The 22,224-nt window shown below is 52.5% G+C and overlaps 1 protein-coding gene across 6 annotated transcripts in view; it reads right to left on the minus strand.

The window, feature by feature from the left end:
- Window positions 1–22,224, minus strand: part of ARHGEF11 (Rho guanine nucleotide exchange factor 11) — a 63,214-nt gene that overhangs the window by 26,454 nt on the left and 14,536 nt on the right. For 3 of the 6 annotated variants that reach the window (XM_077920710.1, XM_077920708.1, XM_077920707.1), the window contains exons 1-17: window positions 16,887–17,459; window positions 14,785–14,876; window positions 14,462–14,560; window positions 13,854–13,903; window positions 13,361–13,418; window positions 12,401–12,579; window positions 12,219–12,290; window positions 10,492–10,611; window positions 9,238–9,289; window positions 8,354–8,430; window positions 8,106–8,243; window positions 7,246–7,320; window positions 6,266–6,367; window positions 4,374–4,472; window positions 4,186–4,228; window positions 2,814–2,910; window positions 414–536 (exon numbers count right to left, since the gene is read on the minus strand). In XM_077920710.1, coding sequence (XP_077776836.1) covers window positions 414–536; window positions 2,814–2,910; window positions 4,186–4,228; window positions 4,374–4,472; window positions 6,266–6,367; window positions 7,246–7,320; window positions 8,106–8,243; window positions 8,354–8,430; window positions 9,238–9,289; window positions 10,492–10,611; window positions 12,219–12,290; window positions 12,401–12,579; window positions 13,361–13,418; window positions 13,854–13,903; window positions 14,462–14,560; window positions 14,785–14,876; window positions 16,887–17,212 — 1,802 coding nt within the window. In that variant the 5' untranslated portion in view covers window positions 17,213–17,459. Of the gene's footprint in view, window positions 1–413; window positions 537–2,813; window positions 2,911–4,185; window positions 4,229–4,373; window positions 4,473–6,265; window positions 6,368–7,245; window positions 7,321–8,105; window positions 8,244–8,353; window positions 8,431–9,237; window positions 9,290–10,491; window positions 10,612–12,218; window positions 12,291–12,400; window positions 12,580–13,360; window positions 13,419–13,853; window positions 13,904–14,461; window positions 14,561–14,784; window positions 14,877–16,886; window positions 17,462–22,224 lie in introns of those variants that run through there. The other 3 variants (XM_077920711.1, XM_028709051.2, XM_077920709.1) reach the window with 2 other exon arrangements.

Here is a 22,224-nt window from a genome sequence, read left to right on the forward strand (position 1 = left end):
GACCATTAGGTCCAGTCGCGGACGACTCTGGGGTTGCGGCACTCATCTTGCTTTACAGGCCGAGGGAGCCGGTGTACAGCTTCTGGGTCATGTGGCCAGCATGACTAAGCCGCTTCTGGCGAACCAGAGCAGCGCACGGAAACGCCGTTTGCCTTCCTGCCGGAGCGGTACCTGTTGATCTACTGCAACTGACGTGCTTTTGAACTGCTAGGTGGGCAGGAGCAGGGACTGAGCAACGGGAGCTCACCCCGTCACGGGGATTCGAACCGCCGACCTTCCAATCGGCAAGTCCTAGGATCTGTGGTTTAACCCACAGCGCCACCCATTTCCCCACATACTGTATACACACACATTAATGCTGCAGGAAAGTCATCTCAGGTGTGTGCAATCTCAGACTATACACACACACTCACAGGATGTCTCCAAGCTGAGCGATCTGCTTCTCGGCCACCTGGCGCTCCTTCTGGGGGTCTCCGTCAAGGTCCATCAAGTCGTTCTCCCCATACAAGCTTCCCAGGCCCATCGTGCGCTTGGTCCTGCAAGGCCAGAGAGGAGTCCCAGGGCAGGATGAAGACACTCCTCCCTCTGATCGTTCATTCATAGCTCTGTATCCCACCTAACCTGCCCCCGACCCAATTTCCCCAGAACTCAAGGTGGCTTAGAAGATCTAGAAGGAAAGGACCCAGAGGAAAGCAACGCGACACCTGAGATGATGCTGTTTCATTCCATTTGGGCTCTCTTTTAAAGCACAGAAGAGGCACATTTGCTGGACAGGTTTGCTTCTTAAAACAGCTCCAGCTGGCTGGAAGCAACAGCTGTCAGCTTCCTGTCTTAGAAAAGGGCACTTCCTCGGGGATCCCTGCTTGCACGAAGGAGCATCGAGCCCAAAACAAAACTTTATTCTGTTCTATTGCAGGTGGAGGTGGGTACCAACTAAGGGATTCACGTAAGACACACAAAATCCCATCAAAACTACTCAAAACTGGAGTAGTGGATTAAACAAGTGAGCTGAAGTCTAAGATTATTATCATTTTTAATTTTTTTGGGAAATTTTATTTACAACATAACATAATCCCCCCCCCAATACAGAAATCCACCCTCATTAAACGTGAACATAGCATACAATGAACATAACATACAATACAAACAACCAAATAAAAGACTTCCTTCATCCTGTATCTGGCCACCTTATTTACTTCTTATAAGCTGTTTCCTTTATGACTAATTATTAAGATTTTTCTAATTATAACTTAAATATCCACAAAGTCTCCTGCAGACATTAATTGAAACAAGTCCAGGTGTGTATTTTAGGGCACTGTTTTGCGAAGTATTCTCCGCATTTTCCCCAGGCTTTTTGAAGCTCTGGTCTAGTGTGATCTCTAACTGCCTCTGTTAATCTAGCCAGTTCAAGATACTCTAACAGTTTGCCTTGCCGTTCCTTTTTTGTTGACACAGCTTCTTTTTTTCCAGATTTTAGCAATTAGGATCCTTGCCGCTCCTCTACAGATTAAATTAATCAATCAGCACACAGACGCACTTCATAGGAATTCTATTTTCGTGATTTGGAAAGTAACAGGGAAAGGCATAGATAAGTGTGCAGTGGCGTAGCATGGGGGTGCCAGGGGTGCCGGCCACACCGGGGGGGGGGGGTGAGTCCAAAGGGAAGGGACAAGTTCCTTCCTCCGCCGGGCTCCCCGCCGCCACCGCCAGCCTTGCGCCCTAGCGCGCGCCCCGCCGCCGCTGCGCTCCACTCACTGCTCGCAGGAGGAGCAGCTGCTGCAGCAGCGCCGATGCCGCCATCAACGCCTGGCCGGGCACGGGCAGCCTACGCACCCAGACGACGACGCCATCCCCTCGGCCCAGCCACAGGCGGCTGCTTCTGCCGACTGGGAGGGAGGAGAGCTCCGAGGGGCCTCGCCACGCCCTGCGCTCCCCAAAACCCTCCGAGAGGAAGATGGCATACGGGCGAGGGTCTCCCGGCGGAAGGGGGTGCCGCTGGCTCCGGCTCTCAGCGCAAGTCTCAGCCGCGGGGGGGGGGGGGGGCGAGGACAGAGCACGACTGGAAGCCCCTGGACCCAGCCGGGAGGAGGAGAGGCGCTTGCCAAGCCCAGATCTGGAGCTCCACCTACAGCCCAAGGAGAGGAGGGGGCGGGGAGGCGCCCGAGGGGAGGGGGCTTCAGCTGCCTCGGCCCGCGGGGGCTCCGCAAATAATAAAGTTAATAAATTCCTGCTGAGCCTTTGGGGGGGGGTCCTTGGCTCCTTCGCTCGCCCCCAGCCCCAGTGGCGTAGTGTGGGGGGGTGCAGGGGGGGCTGGGCGCAACATCTGGGGGGGGCGCGCTCGCACTCGAGTGCTAAAATCCACGGGTTAGGGGGCGCAAATTACTTGCCTTGCCATGGGTGCTGACAACCCAGGCTACGCCACTGTAAGTGTGTGATGATAAATGGCTAATGAGATAATGTATAACCACCACCGCACCTACCTACCTACAACACACACCCCTGGATGAATGCTCACTGCCTCAAAACTGCCCTGTAAACCAATCCAAACGAAAGCTCAGGAAAGACCTAACCCTGGAAATCTCACCTCCGCCATGTAAGCCTTGGGCAAGTGAATCAGGCCGAACGATGAATCAACTATTTCCCTGGAGGAGCCCCTGATTCCCTTCTGATACAGCGTGTGTTAGTTCTGCCCCCCCCCCCCCGGCCTTCGGGCTCTCTACCCCCAATCCCTTCCCCTCTGCCACCTCCAATTTCCCCTATCAACGTACTTTCGCAGCCGCAGCCAGGCAAGGCACTGGGGGATCTGAGCTCACCTGTAATCCTGGATCTGCTCCTGGATCTCGGGCATGACGGCCTCCTGGGCCTCTAGGAAAATGCTTCGGACGTCCTCCCCATTCCGCAGGCAGGAGTCTGGAGGAGCCATGGATTTGGGGTTGGGGGGGGAGAAAAATAAGTCTTACGAAGGTGTGACAAGGGGAAGACCTGGAGGCTTCTATAGACAGGAGGAGGATGGAGACTTCACAGCAGGGAGGAACATCTCTGACCCTCCAGGTGCTGCTGGACTTGACACCCAACAACCTCGGCTGATGGTGATGGAAGGTGGGGGTCCACAGACGCTCCCCCACCCGTTCTACGGCCTCCAAATGCCTCAAAAGGACACAAGAGCCTGCTGAGCCACAGGGGGCCCATCTAGTCCAGTATCCTATCCTCACAGTGGCCAGCCGGATGCTCAACAGGTCCTGAGCACAACAGCAGCACCCAAGTAAGAACGTAACATAGGAAGAACTCTGTTCCTGGATCAGGCCAGGGGCCCATCCGGTCCTGTTCTCGCAGCGGCCGACCAGATGCCCCAAAAACCCTCACACACGACCCGAGTGTAAGAGTACGCTCTGCTCTCCTGAGGTTTCCAGCAATGGGGTATTCAGAAGAATCGCTGCCTCCGGCCGTGAAGGCAAGGCCCGTAGAAAGAAGACAGCCACGGAACCGAGAAATTACACAAAACAAATGAAATAACGTGAAAATCAGTGAAACGAGAAGTAATCGACTAGAAATATTATCTTATAAAAATAAACTTATAGTAATAAACTAAATAATAATAAAAGTTTAAGGAAAAAATAGGAAAACCTATTTAGTTTATTTCTATAAGATAATATTTCTAGTCAATTACCGCATTTTTCACTCTATAAGATGCACCAGACCACAAGACGCACCTAGTTTTTGGAGGAGGAAAACAAGAAAAAAAAATATTCTGAATCTCAGAAGCCAGAACAGCAAGAGGGATCGCTGCGCAGTGAAAGCAGCAATCCCTCTTGCTGTTCTGGCTTCTGGGATAGCTGCGCAGCCTGCATTCGCTCCATAAGACGCACACACATTTCCCCTTACTTTTTAGGAGGGAAAAAGTGAGTCTTATAGAGCAAAAAATACGGTCCTTCCCGTTTCAGGGATTTTCACGATATTTCATTTGTTTTGTGAAGGCAAAGCCCAGCTTGTTTTCAAGGCCCTTCTGGGCCAGTGACCTTTTGGGCTGTTCTTGGGGCTGATCCGTTCGCCCATGGCAAGACTGACTCAAGGAGCACACGGGAAGAGAAGGAAATTCCCTCCAAGCCATCACTACCTGTCTCTGCTCCGAGATTTCTAATCCTGAAAGGGTCACAGCAGCCCTTTTGCTCAGGAGGTCAAACTCACCTATCTCAGCCAACAACTGATCGGAGACCTTGACTCTCAGAGGCTGAGGAAGGGAAAGAAAAAGACAGGATTGACCCACCAGCACCGGCCTCCCGAGGCCTCTCACACCCCACAACACCAGTGCAACCCGGTACGTGATATGGCTGGGGGGAGCGAGGAAGCCCCCGGCTGCCCCCCCGATCGCTCACCGCAGTTTTCTCCAGGAAGATGTGCCAGATGTCCTTCCCAAGTCCCCGGGCTTCCTTGGGGCTCATCTGCTGGCAAACATCTGCGCACAAGTACAGCAGCTGCCGAGGAGAGAGAGAGGAGGAAGGAAGAGGAGAAAAAACAGGCATCAGGGTGAGAGGGAACGGAGAGGGTGAAGAAATGCCCACAAGAGAGCAGAAAAGGGGGGGGGGTGAGGGGGGAGGGAGGAAGTGGGCCTGGCAGGGCGTCCCCGGTATGGAGTTGCCGTGGGAGCTCCCAGGGAAGACACCATGCCAGTCCAGGATAAATGCCTGGCTGGAAACGGAGGTGGGATTGCGGGCGTGTTTCGCAATTCTTGCACAAGCAGGAACTAACTGTGGCAACCACAGCAAAGCGCATTTCACAGGCTGCAAGAATTACCAAGCGGCTGCTTTCTGCTGGGTCAGGCCAAAGGCCCATCTAATTCAGTACTGTCGACACTGACGGGCAGCCGTGGCTCTCAGGGAGGGGTAGCCCTGACCTGGAGAAGTCAGGGATTGGGCCTGGGATGTTCTGCACGTGCCCCACCACTGAGCCTCCAGAAATGAAGGCTGCAGACCTCATGGCTCTAAAGAACCAGTTTGAAGGGGAAGACAGAAAGCCGCCATCTACCAAGTCTGTGGCCGGCACTGGTTCTCTGGAGTCTCCATCCTCCTTCTTAGGGGGATTGAATCCTGCGCACAAGACACTTTGGTCTCTTTGTAATGCGAGAAAGAAAGTTATCTCCACGTCTGAGGCAACAGCGAGGGCTGGGAATACCTTAATTTGAACCTACACCTTATTAATACATAGGCTTAAGGCACACAACTAGAAAACTGCTTGGCTGACCATCAGCCCCCAATCTTCATGCTGGGAGCAGCTCCTCTGATTCAGAGGGTTTTCAAATAATAAATAATAATAATAATAATGATGATGATGATGATGATGATGTTATATCCCGCCCTCCCCAGCCAAAGCTGGGCTCAAAGCAGCTAACAACAATAAAAGTAGCACAGCATTCTAAAATAAATTCCTTCTAAAATCAATTCAAAATCAAATTAATGGCAACCATTGGGCTAGAGTTCTTTGAGGATTACGAAAGGAGGGGGTCAGGCTGTGTCTTGGCCAAAGGCCTGGTGGAACAGCTCCATCTTGCAGGCCCTGAGGAAAGATGTCACGTCCCTCAGGGCCCTGGTCTCTTGGGACAGAGCTTTCCACTAGATCGGGGCCACAGCCGAAAAAGCCCTGTTTCTGGTTGAGGCCAGCCTAACCTCTCTGTGGCCCGGGACCTCCAAGATGTTTTTGTTTGAAGACCTTAAGGACCTCTGCGGGACATACCAGGAGAGGCGGTCCGTAGGTACGAGGGTCCTAGGCCGTATAGGGCTTTAAGGGTTAAAACCAGCTCCTTAAACCTGATCCTGTGCTGGCACCGGGAGCCAGTGCAGCTGGTATAGCACCGGGTGAATGTGATCCCATGGGGAGGACCCCGTAATAAACCAGCGTATTCCACACATAGGTTCATTTGCCCTGTGGCACCCGATGTCTGGCATGCAGGGGCCTGATTTTGACTGGCTTTCCTTTGAAAGACAAGCACCTGGGTCTTCATGCCTGTGGGAAAAAGCTGGCAGAAATCTAGCTAGCCTCTTTCCTTCCTTCCTGTTGTTGCACCTGTGCTTGGGCACACAGGCTGGGTGCAAAAAGTCTGACACAAACACCAGCAAACTCCCTCCTGCCTTCCCAGCGCATCCCTGACCCCCCCTCCCATCTCCATGCAGCGGCCCAGACTGCCCAGTGGCATGTTCCCTGCATCTCTTCCCACTGGGTCTTGGGAATGGCGAAGGGTAAAAGGAAGGAAGGAGTCCCCTTCGGATCCTACCAGAGGACTCGGGTCAGCCTGAGAGAAGATGTAGCGCAAGAAGACGCCCAGGTGCGCCAGCCGTGTCTTCAGCCTCCCTAAATCCTGGAAGAGGGAGTCACACTGCGGGGAGGAGAGAGAAGAAGAAGAAACACGCTCAGGGGTTGCCAGACGACAACAGAGCCCGGCACAGGGGCCCCACGGACTGCCTCTATGGTCCAGGGTCCACCTCAAAGTGCTTGTTTTGGTCCTGCAAAGCCCTTCATTGCTCAGGACCTCCAATACCTAATAGCGGCCCGGACTCTGTCTTCATCCTCATCACCATCAGGCCCTTCTCTGTATACCCTGCCTCTGGCCGAGATCCAGAGGTTGCCCTTTTCTGCTGCGCCCTCTCCCCTCAATCTCTGCCCAGGGAGGTCCTCCTGGCACATACCTTAACATCCCATCAGACCAATAATAATCATAATAATTTATTATTTATACCCCGCCCATCTGGCCAGCCACTCTGGGCGGTTTCCAACAAAATATTAAAATACAATAGGCTATTAAACATTAAAAGTTTCCCTGAACAGGGCTGCCTTCAGATGTCTTCTAAAAGTCTGGTAGTTGTTGTTCTCTTTGACATCTGGTGGGAGGGTGTTCCCCAGGGCGGGTGCCACCACCAAGAAGGCCCATCCTATCAGCGTCCCATTCAGACATGCAGATTCTCCGGGGCTTTTGAGGGGTTACGATCGGACATTGGGGGTGGGGTGGGGGTGGCCTTAGAGAGGTACTGTATTCTTAAACCTGACAAATAATAATAATGTCTTTACATAGTGTATGTATGTTTCCCAGAGGCATTTTGCGCTTGGCAGCTAATAAAATTAATAATAATAGTAATATTTTAAAATTCTGAATAGAAGATGCCAGCCGACCCCATTCTACTCTACTATTAGAAGGCCTGTTACCGCCCCCACCCCCCGACCAAGGAAGGATGGGTGAGGCAGTGACGGTGTTACTACCTCATTGTTGAAGTATCCCGGGTCGTAATCTTCCTCTGGACCAATGATGAGCGGCCTCAGCGTCCGATCCGAGCCCTGCAAAAGGTCATTTATCAGGGTGAGACACATCACAAACTGCAGAGGAAGACCCAGAAGTTGTTGCTTTTTTGGGGGGGGGGGAGAAGCTGAGAATAGTTATGTCTCAGCTTTATTATCTAAAATGGAAGTTTCAGAAGGAGAGCGAGCTGGTGTTATTATATGTGTATTTAATGGTCTCTGATGGGTAAGGTCTGTATTCACTACTGTTGTTTTAGAAATCTGAAATGAAAAGGGGGGGGGGGAAACCACCCAGAATATTAGCCCCCCCCCCAATGAAATGGAAGTTCCTACCCACCTTGTGGTCAGGGGTGGGTGAGTGGGAATCAAAATCCCAGCTAAAGGGTTGGGAAACTGAAGGGCATGGGTAGGCAACCTAAGGCCCGGGGGCCTGATCCGGCCCAATCACCTTCTCAATCTGCCCCATGGACAGTCTGGGAATCAGCATGTTTTCACATGAGTAGAATGTGCCATTTTATTTAAAATGTATCTCTGGGTTATTTGTGGGGCCTGCCTGGTGTTTTTACATGAGTAAAATGTGTGCTTTTATTTAAAATGCATCTCTAGGTTATTTGTGGGGCATAGGAATTCGTTAATTCCCCCCCAAAATAAAATACAGTCTGGCCCCCCACAAGGTCTGAGGGATAGTGGACTGGCCCCCTGCTGAAAAAGTTTGCCGGCCCCTGCTCAAGAGGCTCAGAAAAGCGAGAGATGCAGGGGTAATTTTTCAAGGGGTGCTTTTAAAAATGGGGAAGTGTGGGGGGGCAGGAAGTCCGGACCCTCACCTGTTCTGCGGAGGGGGAGAATGGCGTGTCTGACCCCTGGCGCCGATGGTGCTGGAACATTCTGGAGGTGATGACTGGGGAGGTGTGGGGGCTGTCCAAGCCAGGGTCGGACAGGACCGAATTCCGGTTCAGGGAGATCTGCCCCAGGAAGAGAAATTGCATTACTGAGACCGCACACACACACACACACCCCACTTTCATTACCGGCCCAAGGAAGCCGAACCCCAAGCAACCCCTTCCGCACTTGCCTCGCTGACGGAGGGGAACCGCTCTGTGCCAGAGTCCATGCCACTGTCACCGTCCTGAGAGTCCAAGGAGAGGCGCCCTGGAGAATGCAGAAGGGGGGACAATGACGACACAGTTAAGAGCCCTGGCAGAAACTAAGAAAACTTGGGGTGGGGCCTCCGAATTGTCAATATTTGGCAGGAGAGATTCAAGGACATACCAAGAACATAAGGAGAGCCTGGCCGCTGCTGAATCACGTCAAAGCGGGTTGGACTAAATGACCCCTGGGGTCCCTTCCAACTCCCTAGAATTCTGTGATTCTATGATCTAGTCCAGCATCCTGTCAACACAGTTCCTTAAGAACCTAGAAATCGAGACAGACTGCCTCTGCACCTGGGGCTTCCTCCTCCTCGAACCGCTTCCATCCCAGAAGGAACTTTCAACCAACAATGAGCACATGACTTTGCTTATTTCCTCCTCCCTCCTAATCCATTTTCCTTTTGTGCCGAGTCTTTTTAGATTGGAAGCCTGAAGTGGGGCAGAGATAGACAGTCTTGTCTGTAAGCTGTTCTGGAGAGTTGTGTGTGTGTGTGTGTGTGTGTGTGTGTGTGTGTGTGTTGGGTTGGGTTGAAGAGTAAGATAAAGAAAATGCGTAAATGAATTTTGCACACTTCTATGCAGAGGGAATTTGTCTTTTTCCATTATGTTCCCTAAATGTAGAAGAACAGCAAATAAGGGAGAAAGCTCAGCTAGCCCCGACCCCCTTGACACACACACACACACACACAAACACACACCATTTCTGAAAACAAGGCCCACAAATCAGTGAGAACCTCCTTTGCTGCTTGGAAGGAGGGAGGTGCAGAGGCTCTCTGGCCCTGGCATCCAGTCCCACAGAACAACTCACCATCGGTGACTCGGGAGCTGCTGAAGTCACTGAAGAGCCGGGTGGTGGAATCCTGAAAGGGAAAGAGGTTGAGAGCTCAGCACCAGATTCACCCTCCCTGTAAGAATGGTGGGAAGATGGAGAAAAGCAACACTGGGATCAATCCTGAGACTATCGGAAGGGCCTGGCTTCCAAAGGGAGCCCATCTAGTCCCACCTCCTGGTCTCACAGTGGCCAAATGCCCCCAAGAACCTAGACTGCTTCTGAACGTAAGAAGAGTCTGGCTGCTGCTGGATCAGGCCAGCTGCCCTCATGGTGGCTGACCAGATGCCCCAAAGCGAGGCCCACAAGCAAGACCTGAGTGCAACAGCGACACTCTTCCCAGGCATGTCAAAATTATTTTAGAAAGACCTGGATTGGCTCCCAGGACGTTTCCGAGCACAATTCAAAGTGTTGGTGCTGACCTTGAAAGCCCTAAACGGCCTCAGTCCAGTAGCCCTGAAGGAGCATCTCCACCCCCATCGTTCTGTCCAGACACTGAGGTCCAGCTCCGAGGGCCTTCTTGTGGTTCCCTCGCCGCGAGAAGCCAAGTTACAGGGAACCAGGAAGAGGGCCTTCTTGGTGGTGGCGCCCACCCTGTGGAACTCCCTCCCCATCAGATGTCAAAGAGAACAACAACTACCAGAATTTCAGAAGACATCTGAAGGCAGCCCTGTTTAGGGAATCTTTTAATGGTTGAAGTATTACGGTATTTTAATATTTTGTGGGAAGCCGCCCAGAGTGGCTGGGGAAGACCAGCCACATAGGCGGGGTATAAATAAATTTATTAATTATCATCATTATTATTATTAATTATTATTATCATTATTATTATCATTATAGAATAATTACTTTAGAAGGGACAAAAACCTGATGTGGCAAGACGCATTCCCCGCTGGGGACTGATCGTATTTGTTCTGCGGCTGCAGGATGCCAACTGAAATTCGGGGGAGAAAAACAGGGCACCAGGTGGGAGAGGAGAATGGGATGGAGGAGTGTGTGGCTGGCAGCCGCCCACAACAGGAGCACTGCGTCCCGCCCTGTTCGGATGGAGCATGGCGCGCTCTGTGGGCGGCACAGGAACTCTCACGTCGTTGGCAAACAGCACCACCGTCCACTGTCCACTGAGCATCGCCAAGCTCAACCGGTCACAACCTTGACCCATCCTCACTGCAGCCGACGGTCCACGCTGCCCCCTCCTCAACACAGCCCCCACCCCCACAGCCATTCACTCACCAGAAACCCTCCTGTCTCTTGGCGGATCTTGTGCTGCAGCTGATTGACTCTCCGGCGAGCGCCTTCAATCTGCTCCTCGATCAGGGAAGCCGGATTCCGATTGTAGGCCTCGTAGCAACGCTGTTCGAAGGTGGAAGGCAGGTACCAAGATTACAGGGTTGCTTTTTCAAAAGAGAGATCCAACTGGTGGCCGCCAACACACACCCCCCCCCCGACTGACAGGGAGCCAAGGCTGTCCAGTAGATTTTGCAAAGGGCTAGCAAAACATAAAGCATTGGCCAAGATCACTGTGGCGATCACAAAGGGTCCCCGGATGTTTAACGGTCTATTGATCCCTGTGATCGCTTCCCCGCTGCCACCAACCCATTACTCTCGGGTAAAACACTGAGTCCAGAGAGAGTTGTTAAAAGTGAACCAAAAAACCAAGTTTATTTTACAAACGTTAACAAGTTTATGCTTTCTCAGATAATATTCCCATCAGTATCTTAACTTTAGTTTCTTTACCAGCCTATACCTTCCTAATACCTTCTGGCTGATTATCTCAACTGTTTGACTGCCTCCTCTTAACAAATTCTCTCCCTCTCTCACACCAGACTAGCCCAACCCACAGACTTATCCTCTCTGTCTCTTCTCACTCCAGACTGTCTTCTCAACCACCCTAACTCTAACTCCCCCCAAAACCTCTGTGCTTAAACCTTCTACACAGTTAACTCTGCCCCTTGGGTTCCCATTGGTTAGTCATTTTACAATTAGTTAAGCCTTTCTTTATGAACCCAGTATGATGTCACACACCTAGGAAGGAAACCGCCACAATCATCAATTCAAAAAAGGGATGGCCGCCGTCCCAGTTGTTAGAATTGGTTGAGACAAGGAGGGCAGGGGCTGGTTTCTGCACAAAACCCCTCCGATTTGCAAGAGGGTGGCAGTAAGAGAAACAGCAACATGGGTTAACCGCTGGCTTCAAACGGGGGGAGATCAGGCAAGTTGTGGGACTTCAACTCCCAGCAGCAGCAGCAGCGGCCAGGATGGCCAATGGTCAGGGAATCCAGCAATACCCAGAGGCCTCAGTCCTGCCTGTATCCCACCACCCCACAAGCACTTAAAGGTCAAGGGACCCCTGACCATTAGGTCCAGTCGTGACCGACTCTGGGGTTGTGGTGCTCATCTCGCTTTACTGGCCGAGGGAGCCGGGGTACAGCTTCCGGGTCATGTGGCCAGCATGAGTAAGCCACTTCTGGTGAACCAGAGCAGCGCACGGAAACGCCGTTTACCTTCCCGCCGGATTGGTACCTATTGATCTACTTGCACTTGCTTTTGAACTGCTAGGTTGGCAGGAGCAGGGACCGAGCAACGGGAGCTCACCCCATCGCGGGGATTCGAACCACCGACCTTCTGATCGCAAGTCCTAGGCTCTGTGGTTTAACCCACAGCGCCACCCGCATCCCTCCACAAGCACTTACAAGCCCAAAAGGGCCACAAGAGAGCCCAGTGCAGCGAACTAGGAAGGGAGTCCCATTCCACCACAATGAACTGCTCTGCTGCAGGCAAGACCCCAGGAGGCTCAGGAGGCAAGCAAAACCACCATGACAGGTCCAGCAGAGCCCCACTCCACTCCCCTGGATGGACCATCTATCAGAGATTCTTCATCTGTGATTCCTTCACCGCAGAGGGTTGGAGTAGATGACCTTTGGAGGGCCCCTCCAACCCTTCAATTCTATGATTCCTACCTGCAGCTCTGCCTCCTCCTGCCTCAGCATGTTGCGGAGAATCTGTGTTGCGTGCTTCTGGACTTCTGGATCCTAAGAGTTTTCGAAAAGGCCGGAGTGGGGAGGAAGGGAGGTCAGTTAAGGCTGCCTGCGGCCTCTGCACTGTCCTCCAGCCCCACTGCACAGGACCCCCCCTCTCATACCTGCAGGGGCTTTGGCCCAGTGATGCGCTGCGGCGGAGGCAGCGGTGGCGGAGGGGGCGGAGGGGGGCACGCAGGTGTGAGCTGAGGAGCCCCCGGCTGGTGCCCATCCTGCTGGGAGCCCAGGAACCCCACGGAGGCAGGAGGGGAGCCCAAGAGGGTGAGGGCGACGTAAGCACCGGCTGGGGGGAGCAGTGAGGGGGGAGGTCAGGAAGGGACAAGACAGAAAGATTTGTGTTAAAAACTTGAGCCGTTTGGCGGTCCCCGTTTCCCTGAGAGGGGGCACACGCCCACCAGACCAAATGAACTATAACCCCCAGATTTCATTCATAGGACCCTCGCACCTACAGGACCGCCTCTCCTGGTCTGCCCCGCGGAGGACCTTAAGGTCCACAAATGACAACACTTTGGAGGTCCCGAGTCGCAAGGTGGTTAGATTGGCCTCAACCAGAGCCAGGGCCTTTTCAGCACTGGCCCCGACTTGGTGGAATGCTCTGTCCCAAGAGACCAGGGTCCTGTGGGACTTGACATCGTTCCTGCAAGACAGAGCTGTTCCACCAGGTCTTTGGCCAAGGCACAGTCTGACCCCCTCCTTTGGCAATCCTCACAGAACTCTAGCCCATGGTTGCTATTAATTTGATTTTGAATTGATTTTAAAATGAATTGATTTTAGAATGCTGTGTTATTTTTATTGTTGTTAGTCGCTCTGAGCCCGGCTTTGGCTGGGATATAAATAAATAATTATTATTATTATTATTATTATTATTATTATTATTATTATTATTATTATTAATGTGCCCACAGGGGTCTTCAGTACCCTTGCTGGGGAGTTTCTCCAACCTTCTTGCCAAGGGCACACACACACACACACACACACACACACACACACACTGCCCCCAGTATTCCCCAGAAGGGCTGAAAGCCGGTGCTTTAATTCAGGGCCTGCCGGCATGTCCCACTCACATTTTATGAGCTTCACAACTTCCAGGTGGGAGCTGTTGGTCACCATCGTCCCGTTCACCTGGCACAAGAAGAGAGAGAATCAGAGGGTGCTGGGGGAGTCATGCTGGAGAGACAACAGGCTCCCTGCACCCCCACATGCCCCCGGCATCTCAAGGGAGGTGGTGGTCTCCTCTTGGGCACCCAAGACCAGGCACGTCCTCAGAGCCAGCCTGGCGCTTGCTCTGGGGAGCAGCTGGTTCAAATCCCTGCTCATCCATCGCAACCCTTGCTGGACGACCTTGGGCTGGTGTAGTTGTGAGGGGAAGGAATGGGATTAAGACAGAACAGACAACACCTTCAGCTCCTTGGAGGAAGAATGGGGAGCAAATGAGATGCAAACTTTTCCTGGGGCAGGAATTTTGAGGAAGGGACGCTTGCCCAAGGGCGAGGGAGGCGCTCAGGAACATGGCAGAAGGGGTCGTTTTTCTACCTGGGTAAGTTCAGAACTACTCACTTTGACAATCCGGTCACCCTCCTGAACGCCGGCCTTCATGGCGGCTCCTCCTGTGGAAACAGCAGCACAAAACGCGACACAGGAGACAGACAGACAGACTTTTGAGATTATGCCATAAATAATCTGCAGGTCTTGTGTATTTCAACCCCCCCACACCACCACCATTTGGGTGATTATTTTGCTAGGCGGGATCTTAAAACCACAGCTGGATTTGAGTTCATGATCCTGGCTGCAAAATGGACATTCAACCACAGTTCCCTCTTCCAGATGAAAAAAGAAACTCTGATTTTGAACAGGAGATTTTGAACAAGCCGCTGTGTGAAGAGAGGGCTGCGTGTACAGGGGTGGTGATGATTCCTAGCTTATAAAACCATGGCCTGTGGAGCCAGGAGTGTTATGTTCAAACCGGGCCGTTATGTTGCAGTCCTTACACCAGTCCTTTAAGGTAGAACAACAGGATTGCCCCCATGTTGCAGATGGGAACGGGCAGAGGCTGCCAGCTCACTTTCCAAGTTAAATTCAGTTCCTGTTTCTGTGGAGGGTTGAGTCAGGGGAAGGAGGCCGGGGCCCAAAGCCCACCCCCCCCCCCAGCTCCCCACACTGCTCACCTGGCCGTACAGATTGCACCAAGACGATCCTGTCCCCACTGACGGTGAAGCCAAAGCCATGCTGGTCTTTCTGGATAATGACGCAACGCTGGACCAAACCTTGGAGGAGGAAGAAGAAGAAAACAAAAGACCAAGGCTTATTATGCTGTTCCTCCACCAAGTTCAGGCAAGAGCCCGCCTGCTCAGGAGCCGTGGCACTGAAAGGCTTCCCAGGGGAACGGACTTGATTTGGCGCAGCTCTGAGAAGCGGCCAAGGGCGACCAGGAAGCCCCTCACTGCTGCTGCCCTTCTTCCCGCCTCTCCCCCGGGAGAAAAGGGCTCACCTGTTGTTTCGCTGGAGTCGGATGGCTGACGGCGGTGGCCAGGAGAGCGCCGTTCTGGAGCCGAGTCGCCCAGGGAAGACAGGCTGCTCAACCTGCAGAGAGAGAGAGAGAAGGAAGGAAGCGACTGAGAGAAGGAGCAAAGCAACGGCAAGTGGGTTGCAGCAAGCCAGCAACTGCCAACCGAGCGCCCACCAGATGTTTTGGGCTGGTGGGAGTTGCAGTCCACATCTGGCTGGCCACGGCTGCAACAGGCCACTTCTGACCCATTGTATATACCTCGGCTGAGGGACACATGAGACGAATAGGAACCTAGTACTTTAAGCAGACCCTGTTCCTCCTTGGCAGAACCCCTGCTCCCTTAAATTCAGCACTAAGTTCTCCTCAACGCTGCAGGAATTGCGCCAGCCCATGTGGAAACAGGGACTGTGAGGTTTTCATCGCTGGGGCCGACGCTTCTCCTCTCACTGCTGCCCCAAGAGCAGAAGATGGAAGCGAGAGAAAAGAGGAGGTTCAAGATGCCCTCTGGCTGGCCCACAGAGCCTCAAGATCACCAGCCAGGCCATCACAAGGTGCCTGAGGATTCCTGGTCCTTTATGGAAGTTTCTGAGCCACATGGGGCCATTTGGAATGGCCACCAAGGCCAGCCAGCTGAGGGATGGTCACCTTCAACCTCTGCTTTCCCTCTGACCTCCTGTGGCCACGGCTGCCCTTCCCTGCTGTTTTCTGCCTCTGGCCTGGCCCCCAGGGACAACCAAGGCCGCCCCAGCATCCATGGCCAACCCCCACAGGGAGTTGATGCAATGCAGTGGACTTCAAAGACCAGTGGAAAGCGGAAGGGGCAACCACACACACACACACTTCTGAGGGACGCCATTCCTGGTGGTTTGACATGGACAGTCAGTGGCGGAGGGGTCAAGGAGCCATGAACATGTGACAACATGAGCAGGAGGAGGGGAAGGGCATGCAAGCAGCCACGTTAAACACACACACACACACACACATACACACACACACACACAGCAAGAGGCAGAGGAACATCCGACATCTTACCAGGCTGCAATGGGGCTGATGAAAGGACACAAGACAAGCAGCGATGGGTGGAGAGACAGACAAAAACAGACAACAGTGGAAGAGTTATGTCCGGCGATTGTTCCCCTCTCATCAGCTGTGCTGGCGGATTTAAAGCCACAGCCCAAGGACCCTGCTGCTGGGCTGGGACCACTGCACCTGCCCACTTCAGTTGCTCCCCAAAGACCCCCAGAGCTATGATCATAAACAGCCCCCTTCCCATGTTCTTGGACTCCAGCGCCCAACATCCTCATCGTCCGCCAGCCGTTGGAACAGAGGAAGCTGCCTTATGCAGAGAGGCTATTGCTCCATCAAGCTCAGGACTGTCGACCTGGACTGGCCATGGCCTCCCAGGGTATCTCCCAGCCCCACCTGGGGACTGAGCCTGGGACCTTCTGCATGCAAAGCAGGTGTTCTGCCCACTAGCCCTCCCGCCAGCCACATGGGCTGCAGGGGCTGGTGGGAGTTGGGGTCCCAGCCGCATGGGGCGGGGGTCGCAGCTTCCACAACCCTGTCTGGAAAAGAACATGGCAACCGAGGTCCTCCTCGTCATCAAGGGCACCCCTTCTTCAAAGCCACTTCTGGCCCCAACTCTGTCTCCCCATTGCAAACTGCCAACACCTGCTGAGCTCTGGGGGAAAATACACATCTAGTTTGCAAAGCCAATTGTTAAATGCATGCTCTGAGATCTGCGTAACTGATGGTCAAGAGGTCACTTTAGGGAAGAGAGAGAGAGAGAGAGAGAGAGACTCACACCTCAAGTCAAATATTGGGCTTTCAGGGAGTCGTATGGGAGAGCCAAAAGCATCAGGCCACACACAAAGATGATGTTTAAAAATAACACCCACAGTTGTTACACATCGTACAGCAGGGAGGAGGGAACATCTGTGGCCGACCCAGATGTTGCTGGAACTCCATCTCCCATCATCCTCATCCCTGGCCACTGGAGGAGGGCTGATGGGAGCTGGGAGCCCAGCCAGTTCCCCCCCATCCCTGCCCCAAATCGTTCTGCATCCCAGCTGCTCCCATCTTACCTGGGCAGGTGAGGGTGCTTTTTACTGGCTGATCTGTTGCAAAGGAGGGGAAGACAGAAATTGACACCAAAGACAGGGGTTGGCAGAGACCAGGCAAGGCCAGAGGAGAGCGTGAGGGAAACAGAGAAAGAGAGAGAGAAAGAAAGGAGATGTAGACATGAAAAGGCCACAACAACCACAAAACACAACAGCTTCCAGGACTCCAGGCTCAAAGGCCCCAATCCCCTTGCTTTAAGGAAAAGCTCCTTTTCCAGCCTGAGGGCCGCATTTCTTTCTGGGCAATCTTCCAAGGGCCGTATGGCAGCAGTGGGAAGGGCCAGAGGCATAGCAATGCATTTAAATTGTACCTGTGTGGAGTAGCCTATTTTCTACACACACTCACAACCACACTCCATCCAGGCAAGCAAAAAGATTAGGAGAGCTCAAGGTCACAATTCAGGCGAGGCAAAACACCCAAGGAGGGCGCAAAGCAGGGATAGTCAGAGGCCTGGCCTAGGGGGAGTCCTGAGGGCCAGAGAGAGAGAGTGCCAAGGGCCACAAATGCCCCTCCAAGCCCTGCTCTAAGCGACATGCTCCCTTTACAAAGGAATTAACAAACCACAGTGGTACCTTGGTTTACAAACTTAATCCATTCTGGAAGTCCGTTCTTAAACCAAAGCGTTCTTAAACCAAGATGTGCTTCCCCATAGCAGCAGGGGACTCAATTTACAAATGCAACACACTCAACAGGAAGCGGAACATGTTCTTATTCCAAGGCAAAGTTCACAAACCAAAACACCTTCTTCCGGGTTTGCAGCGTTCTTAATCCAAGCTGTTCATAAAAGAAGCTGTTCTTAAACCAAGGTACCACTGTATTTAAAACCAGACTGACAGCCAAAATGCCTCTGAACATGTGCAGGTTCCTTGTTTGCACTTCTCTCTCTCTCTCTCTCTCTCACACACACACACACACACACACACACCCCTTACTGCTTCCCGACACTCAATTAACACAACATACAGTTAGGCCCCTGCAAAACCAAGATCCACAGCGGTTGTTTATTCCAGTGCTGAAGTAACCACACATGTCTACGGTGTAAAGATTTGGGGGGGGGGGTGTTTAAGGCAGCTCAACACACCATTTTTCTAATTGCTACTTCTGTCCACTGGGACTGGGCAAGATCTCTGCAAGATCAGGCATGAACTGCTGCAAAGGAGCTCAGTTTCACATTCTCCTGCACTGCAGAAAAAAGGAACCGTGCATTGGGCTGCATCTCAAACGCTGGCTGGTAGCGGGGGGGCGGGGGACGGCGATGGCGATGGGAGTCGTGGTCCGAAGCATCTGGAGGGCACCAGGCTGGGGAAGCCAGGGGCCACCACACACAGCAACCATCAAACACAGCACAGGAAGAGAGCCTGGTGACAGTGATTCAGGAGAAATTAAGATACCGTCAGCGCTCGTGGATCAGGCCAAAGGGGGCAAATCTAGTCTAGCACCCTGTTCTCACAGTGGCCAACAACCAGGTGACTATAAGAAGCCCCCAAGCAGAACCCGGGCACCACAGCACTCTCTGCTTCTGCAGTTTCCAGCAACTGCTATGCAGAGCCATTTCTGCCTCAGCCATTGTGGCTTGTAAGAAGAAGAAGAAGAAGAAGAAGAAGAAGAAGAAGAAGAAGAAGAAGAATCTATTATTTGTACCCTGCCCATCTGGCTGGGTTTCCCCAGCCACTCTGGGCAGCTTCCAACAAAGATTAAAAATACAGTGGTACCTCTGGATGTGAACAGGATCCGTTCCGGAGCCCCGTTCGCATCCAGAGCTGAAGGCAACCGCATCTGCATATGCGCGGGTCATGATTCACAGCTTCTGCGCATGCGCGTGATGTCATTTTGAGCGCCTGCGCATGCGGTGAAACCTGGAAATAATGCATTCCGTTACTTCTGGGTCGCCACGGAGCGCAACCCGAAAGCGCTCAACCTGAAGGAACTTCAACCCAAGGTATGACTGTACATCAATGTAGCCATTGGTAGCCTTCTCCTCATCCATGAATTTGGCCGGTCCTCTTTACACGCCATCCATCAGGAGGGAGTTCCATCGTTTATAACTGTGCGCTGCGCAGAGAAGGACTTTCTTTTATCTGTTCTGAACCCGCCAACATTCAGCTTCACTGGTCTGCAGGTCAAAACTAGCGCAGCTATACACCCACCCTCAGCCCCAGGGCTGGCTGGGGCTGGCAAGTCCAGAACGCCTGGAGGGCACTGGGTTGGGTAAGGCAAGTCTCCAGCAACAAAGGCAGCGACGACCAGCAACCTAAAAACCTCTTTTTGGGATCTGCTCTGGTGGCACAGGAAAGGGAATGGGTACCTTTGCCCAAAATGCCAAGGGGCTGCCAGCCTGGGTTGGCTCTGAGATCTGGGCACAAGAGACTTTGACAGAAGCAGGAGAGGGTTTTTGCAAAAGGAGAGCAAGTCTTCCAGCAATCTGTGGTTTGAGCCTGGAGGCCAGGAATTCCTGGTTTTGCTAAGTGGGCTTGACCCCATCTTGCTGTGTGGGCTTTGCAGGGGGTGGAGGAGGAAGGGGAAAGTACCTTTGCTCTTATGGGAGGGGCAACAACAACACCCCCCCCCCAAAAAAAATGCACCCTTACCCATCACCTCCTGTGAAGATGGGAGATAAAGATAGGCATTATTTCCTGATCTCAGAAGGATAATAATTACCATCTGGAGAGAGAGATCTCCACCTGAGAAACGAGCTCCAGTATAAACACAGCCTGGGTAATTCCGAGGCTTCTACAAGCCTCTCCACCCTCCAAAAAAAAATTAATTTATTATGATATGCAAATGAGCACAAACGGGAGCTTATTTGGGAAAACACAGCGTGGTGGGGAGGCAAGGCTGGCAAATGCTAAATCAGCAGATGCAGGCAGAAGCAGAAGCAAAAAATAAGGGTGTGTGGAAACCCAGGCCCAAAAAAGAGAAATTAGCAGGGTATGAGAATCCCCTCCGCAAAAGGACAGAGAACCAAATCAGAGCAAAAAACGGCAACATCCAAACAACCAAGAAGGGTCTGTGTGTGTACGAGAGAGAGAGAAATCTCCCTCACACACAGAAACCCACGCCCCACCCCAAGGAAAGAGGCGCTCTTGCTTCAGCAAGCACATTTGCACAACACGGAATGTCTTTCCGAAACCACAATTACAGGCATGGAAGGAGGCGAAGGAAGGTAATTACATCCTCGTTCCATCAGATCAGTGCTCCCTTTGGACCACCTCCACACACAAACACACACATCTCCCCCCTTTTCTTCTTCTGCGTTTTGTTTTCCAAGTCTGCCTCTGCTAAGAGGATGAGGCCACAAGCCACGGGTGCTGCGATTTCCACTGGCTTCCCAGCCGGCAAAGATTCGCTACCAAACCCAGCCCTCTTCCACCACCGCAGAGCATAGCTGTCAACTTACAGATTTGAAAATAAGGGGCCAGCAGCCTCGAAAATAAGGGATCCGCAGCCAAAATAAGGGATTTTCCGGGCACAGGTGTGTTCAGCTTCTGAGCTCCTCTGAGCCAAAGGCAGAAAGCCCGGCCAGCAGCCAAACGAAGCCTCATCAATAAGGGACAGCAGCGGGACATGGCGCTGGGATAAGGGACTGTCCCGCCAAATAAGGGACGCTTGACAGCTATGCCGCAGAGCGCTGGTGCTCACAGCCCTTCCAGAAAGACTGATGGCCTTAATAAAGGCATTGTCCTAAATATGAAATTACCAATCTGAAGCCCCTTTTGGGCAGGGACCTGCCCTCCCATACTTCGCACATTGCATGAAAGCAGGAGCTGCCTAATGGTGATGATGATTTTGTTCCGTCTTTTCACTTCACCTCCTCCTCTACGCCTGCCCTGTATGTTTCCTTGACACCAAAGAGGCAGCTGTCTGACTGCCAGGGTCGAAACTGGCCCACAAAGATGGGGGGGGGGTGGAGCCTCCAGCTGCAGGGGCAGTGTGCTGCAGAAAACCTGGAGGAAGGCCAGTGGCCAGAAACAGGATGTTGCTCTCAGGCACAGCAGGACTACAGACATGTGAAGGAAGGCCAGAGGCTCAACAGAGCCTGAAATTGAGTTGAGGGTCTGCTAATGCCCATTAGTCGCTGCCCCCTCCCCCAATTGACAGACCCTCCTCCAGCTTGTTCCCACAGAGCCTGGATCGCTTTCAGTGGCAGCCCCAATCAAGGCGAATATTTTGTAGCAAGCCCTACTTCCAAATCACACACACACACACACACACACACACACAGTGTGTTCTGATTGATTGATTGATTGATTGATTGATTGACCTATAGCTTTTTAAAATCCTGCTCTGGCAAAAAGACAGGGGTCCCAAGAACTGTTTGCAAATACTAGTAGCTGGTCAGTCCGTGCCCACATCAGGCTAACAAATCTAAAAACACACGACACAAAAGGAAAAGAGATTGGGGAGGGAAGAGGAGGGGAAAGCCAACTTGGGGATTCATTCTTAGTTATTGGAGTGACCAGCCAGAATGGGAACTCTGCTGAGTTCAACTGGAAATGAGTGAAGGGTCAAGGTAAAGGTAAAGGGACCCCCTGACCATTAGGTCCAGTCGCGGCCAACTCTGGGGTTACGGCGCTCATCTTGCTTTACTGGCCGAGGGAGCCGGCGTACAGCTTCCAGGTCATGTGGCCAGCAGGACTAAGCCGCTTCTGGTGAACCAGAGCAGCGCACGGAAACGCCGTTTACCTTCCCGCTGGAGTGGTACCTATTTATCTACTTGCACTTTGACGTGCTTTCGAACTGCTAGATTGGCAGGAGCAGGGACCGAGCAACGGGAGCTCACCCCATCGCAGGGATTTGAACCACCGACCTTCTGATCGGAAAGTCCTAGGCTCTGTGGTTTAACCCACAACGCCACCCGCATCCCTGAAGGAGCAGGGATAAAACTGGCAGATTAAAACCAGCCCAGGTAATGCAACTGCCTGGTTGTCTTTCTCAGGTCTGCATCCCCTCACCCCACCTCACCCAGTCCCCAATTTTCCTGCATTTCCTACCAGGGAGATGTGTCAGGATGGGGGTGATGGAAATAGGGAAGGACCCAAGGGGCAGGCAGAAATAGAAAGAGAAAGAGAAAGAAAGAAAGACTCTCTAGCTGATTTGAAGCCAAGAGGGAAAAAGGACGAAGCAGCCATTGGCACCTCCTGGAAGATACGGCATTAAAAGATATACGTATGCATGTATGTATTAGAGAAGGCTAATAAAGCCCGTTGCCATCTCAGAAGCCGGAGTGGATCAAAATGCTGCAATTAGGAGATTATAAAGGGGGGGGGGGAGGCAGGATAAAGTCCTCAAAGTGGGTCAACT

The sequence above is a fragment of the Podarcis muralis genome, chromosome 16 (genome assembly GCF_964188315.1).
Source record: "Podarcis muralis chromosome 16, rPodMur119.hap1.1, whole genome shotgun sequence".
Classification (NCBI taxonomy): Eukaryota; Metazoa; Chordata; class Lepidosauria; order Squamata; family Lacertidae; genus Podarcis; species Podarcis muralis.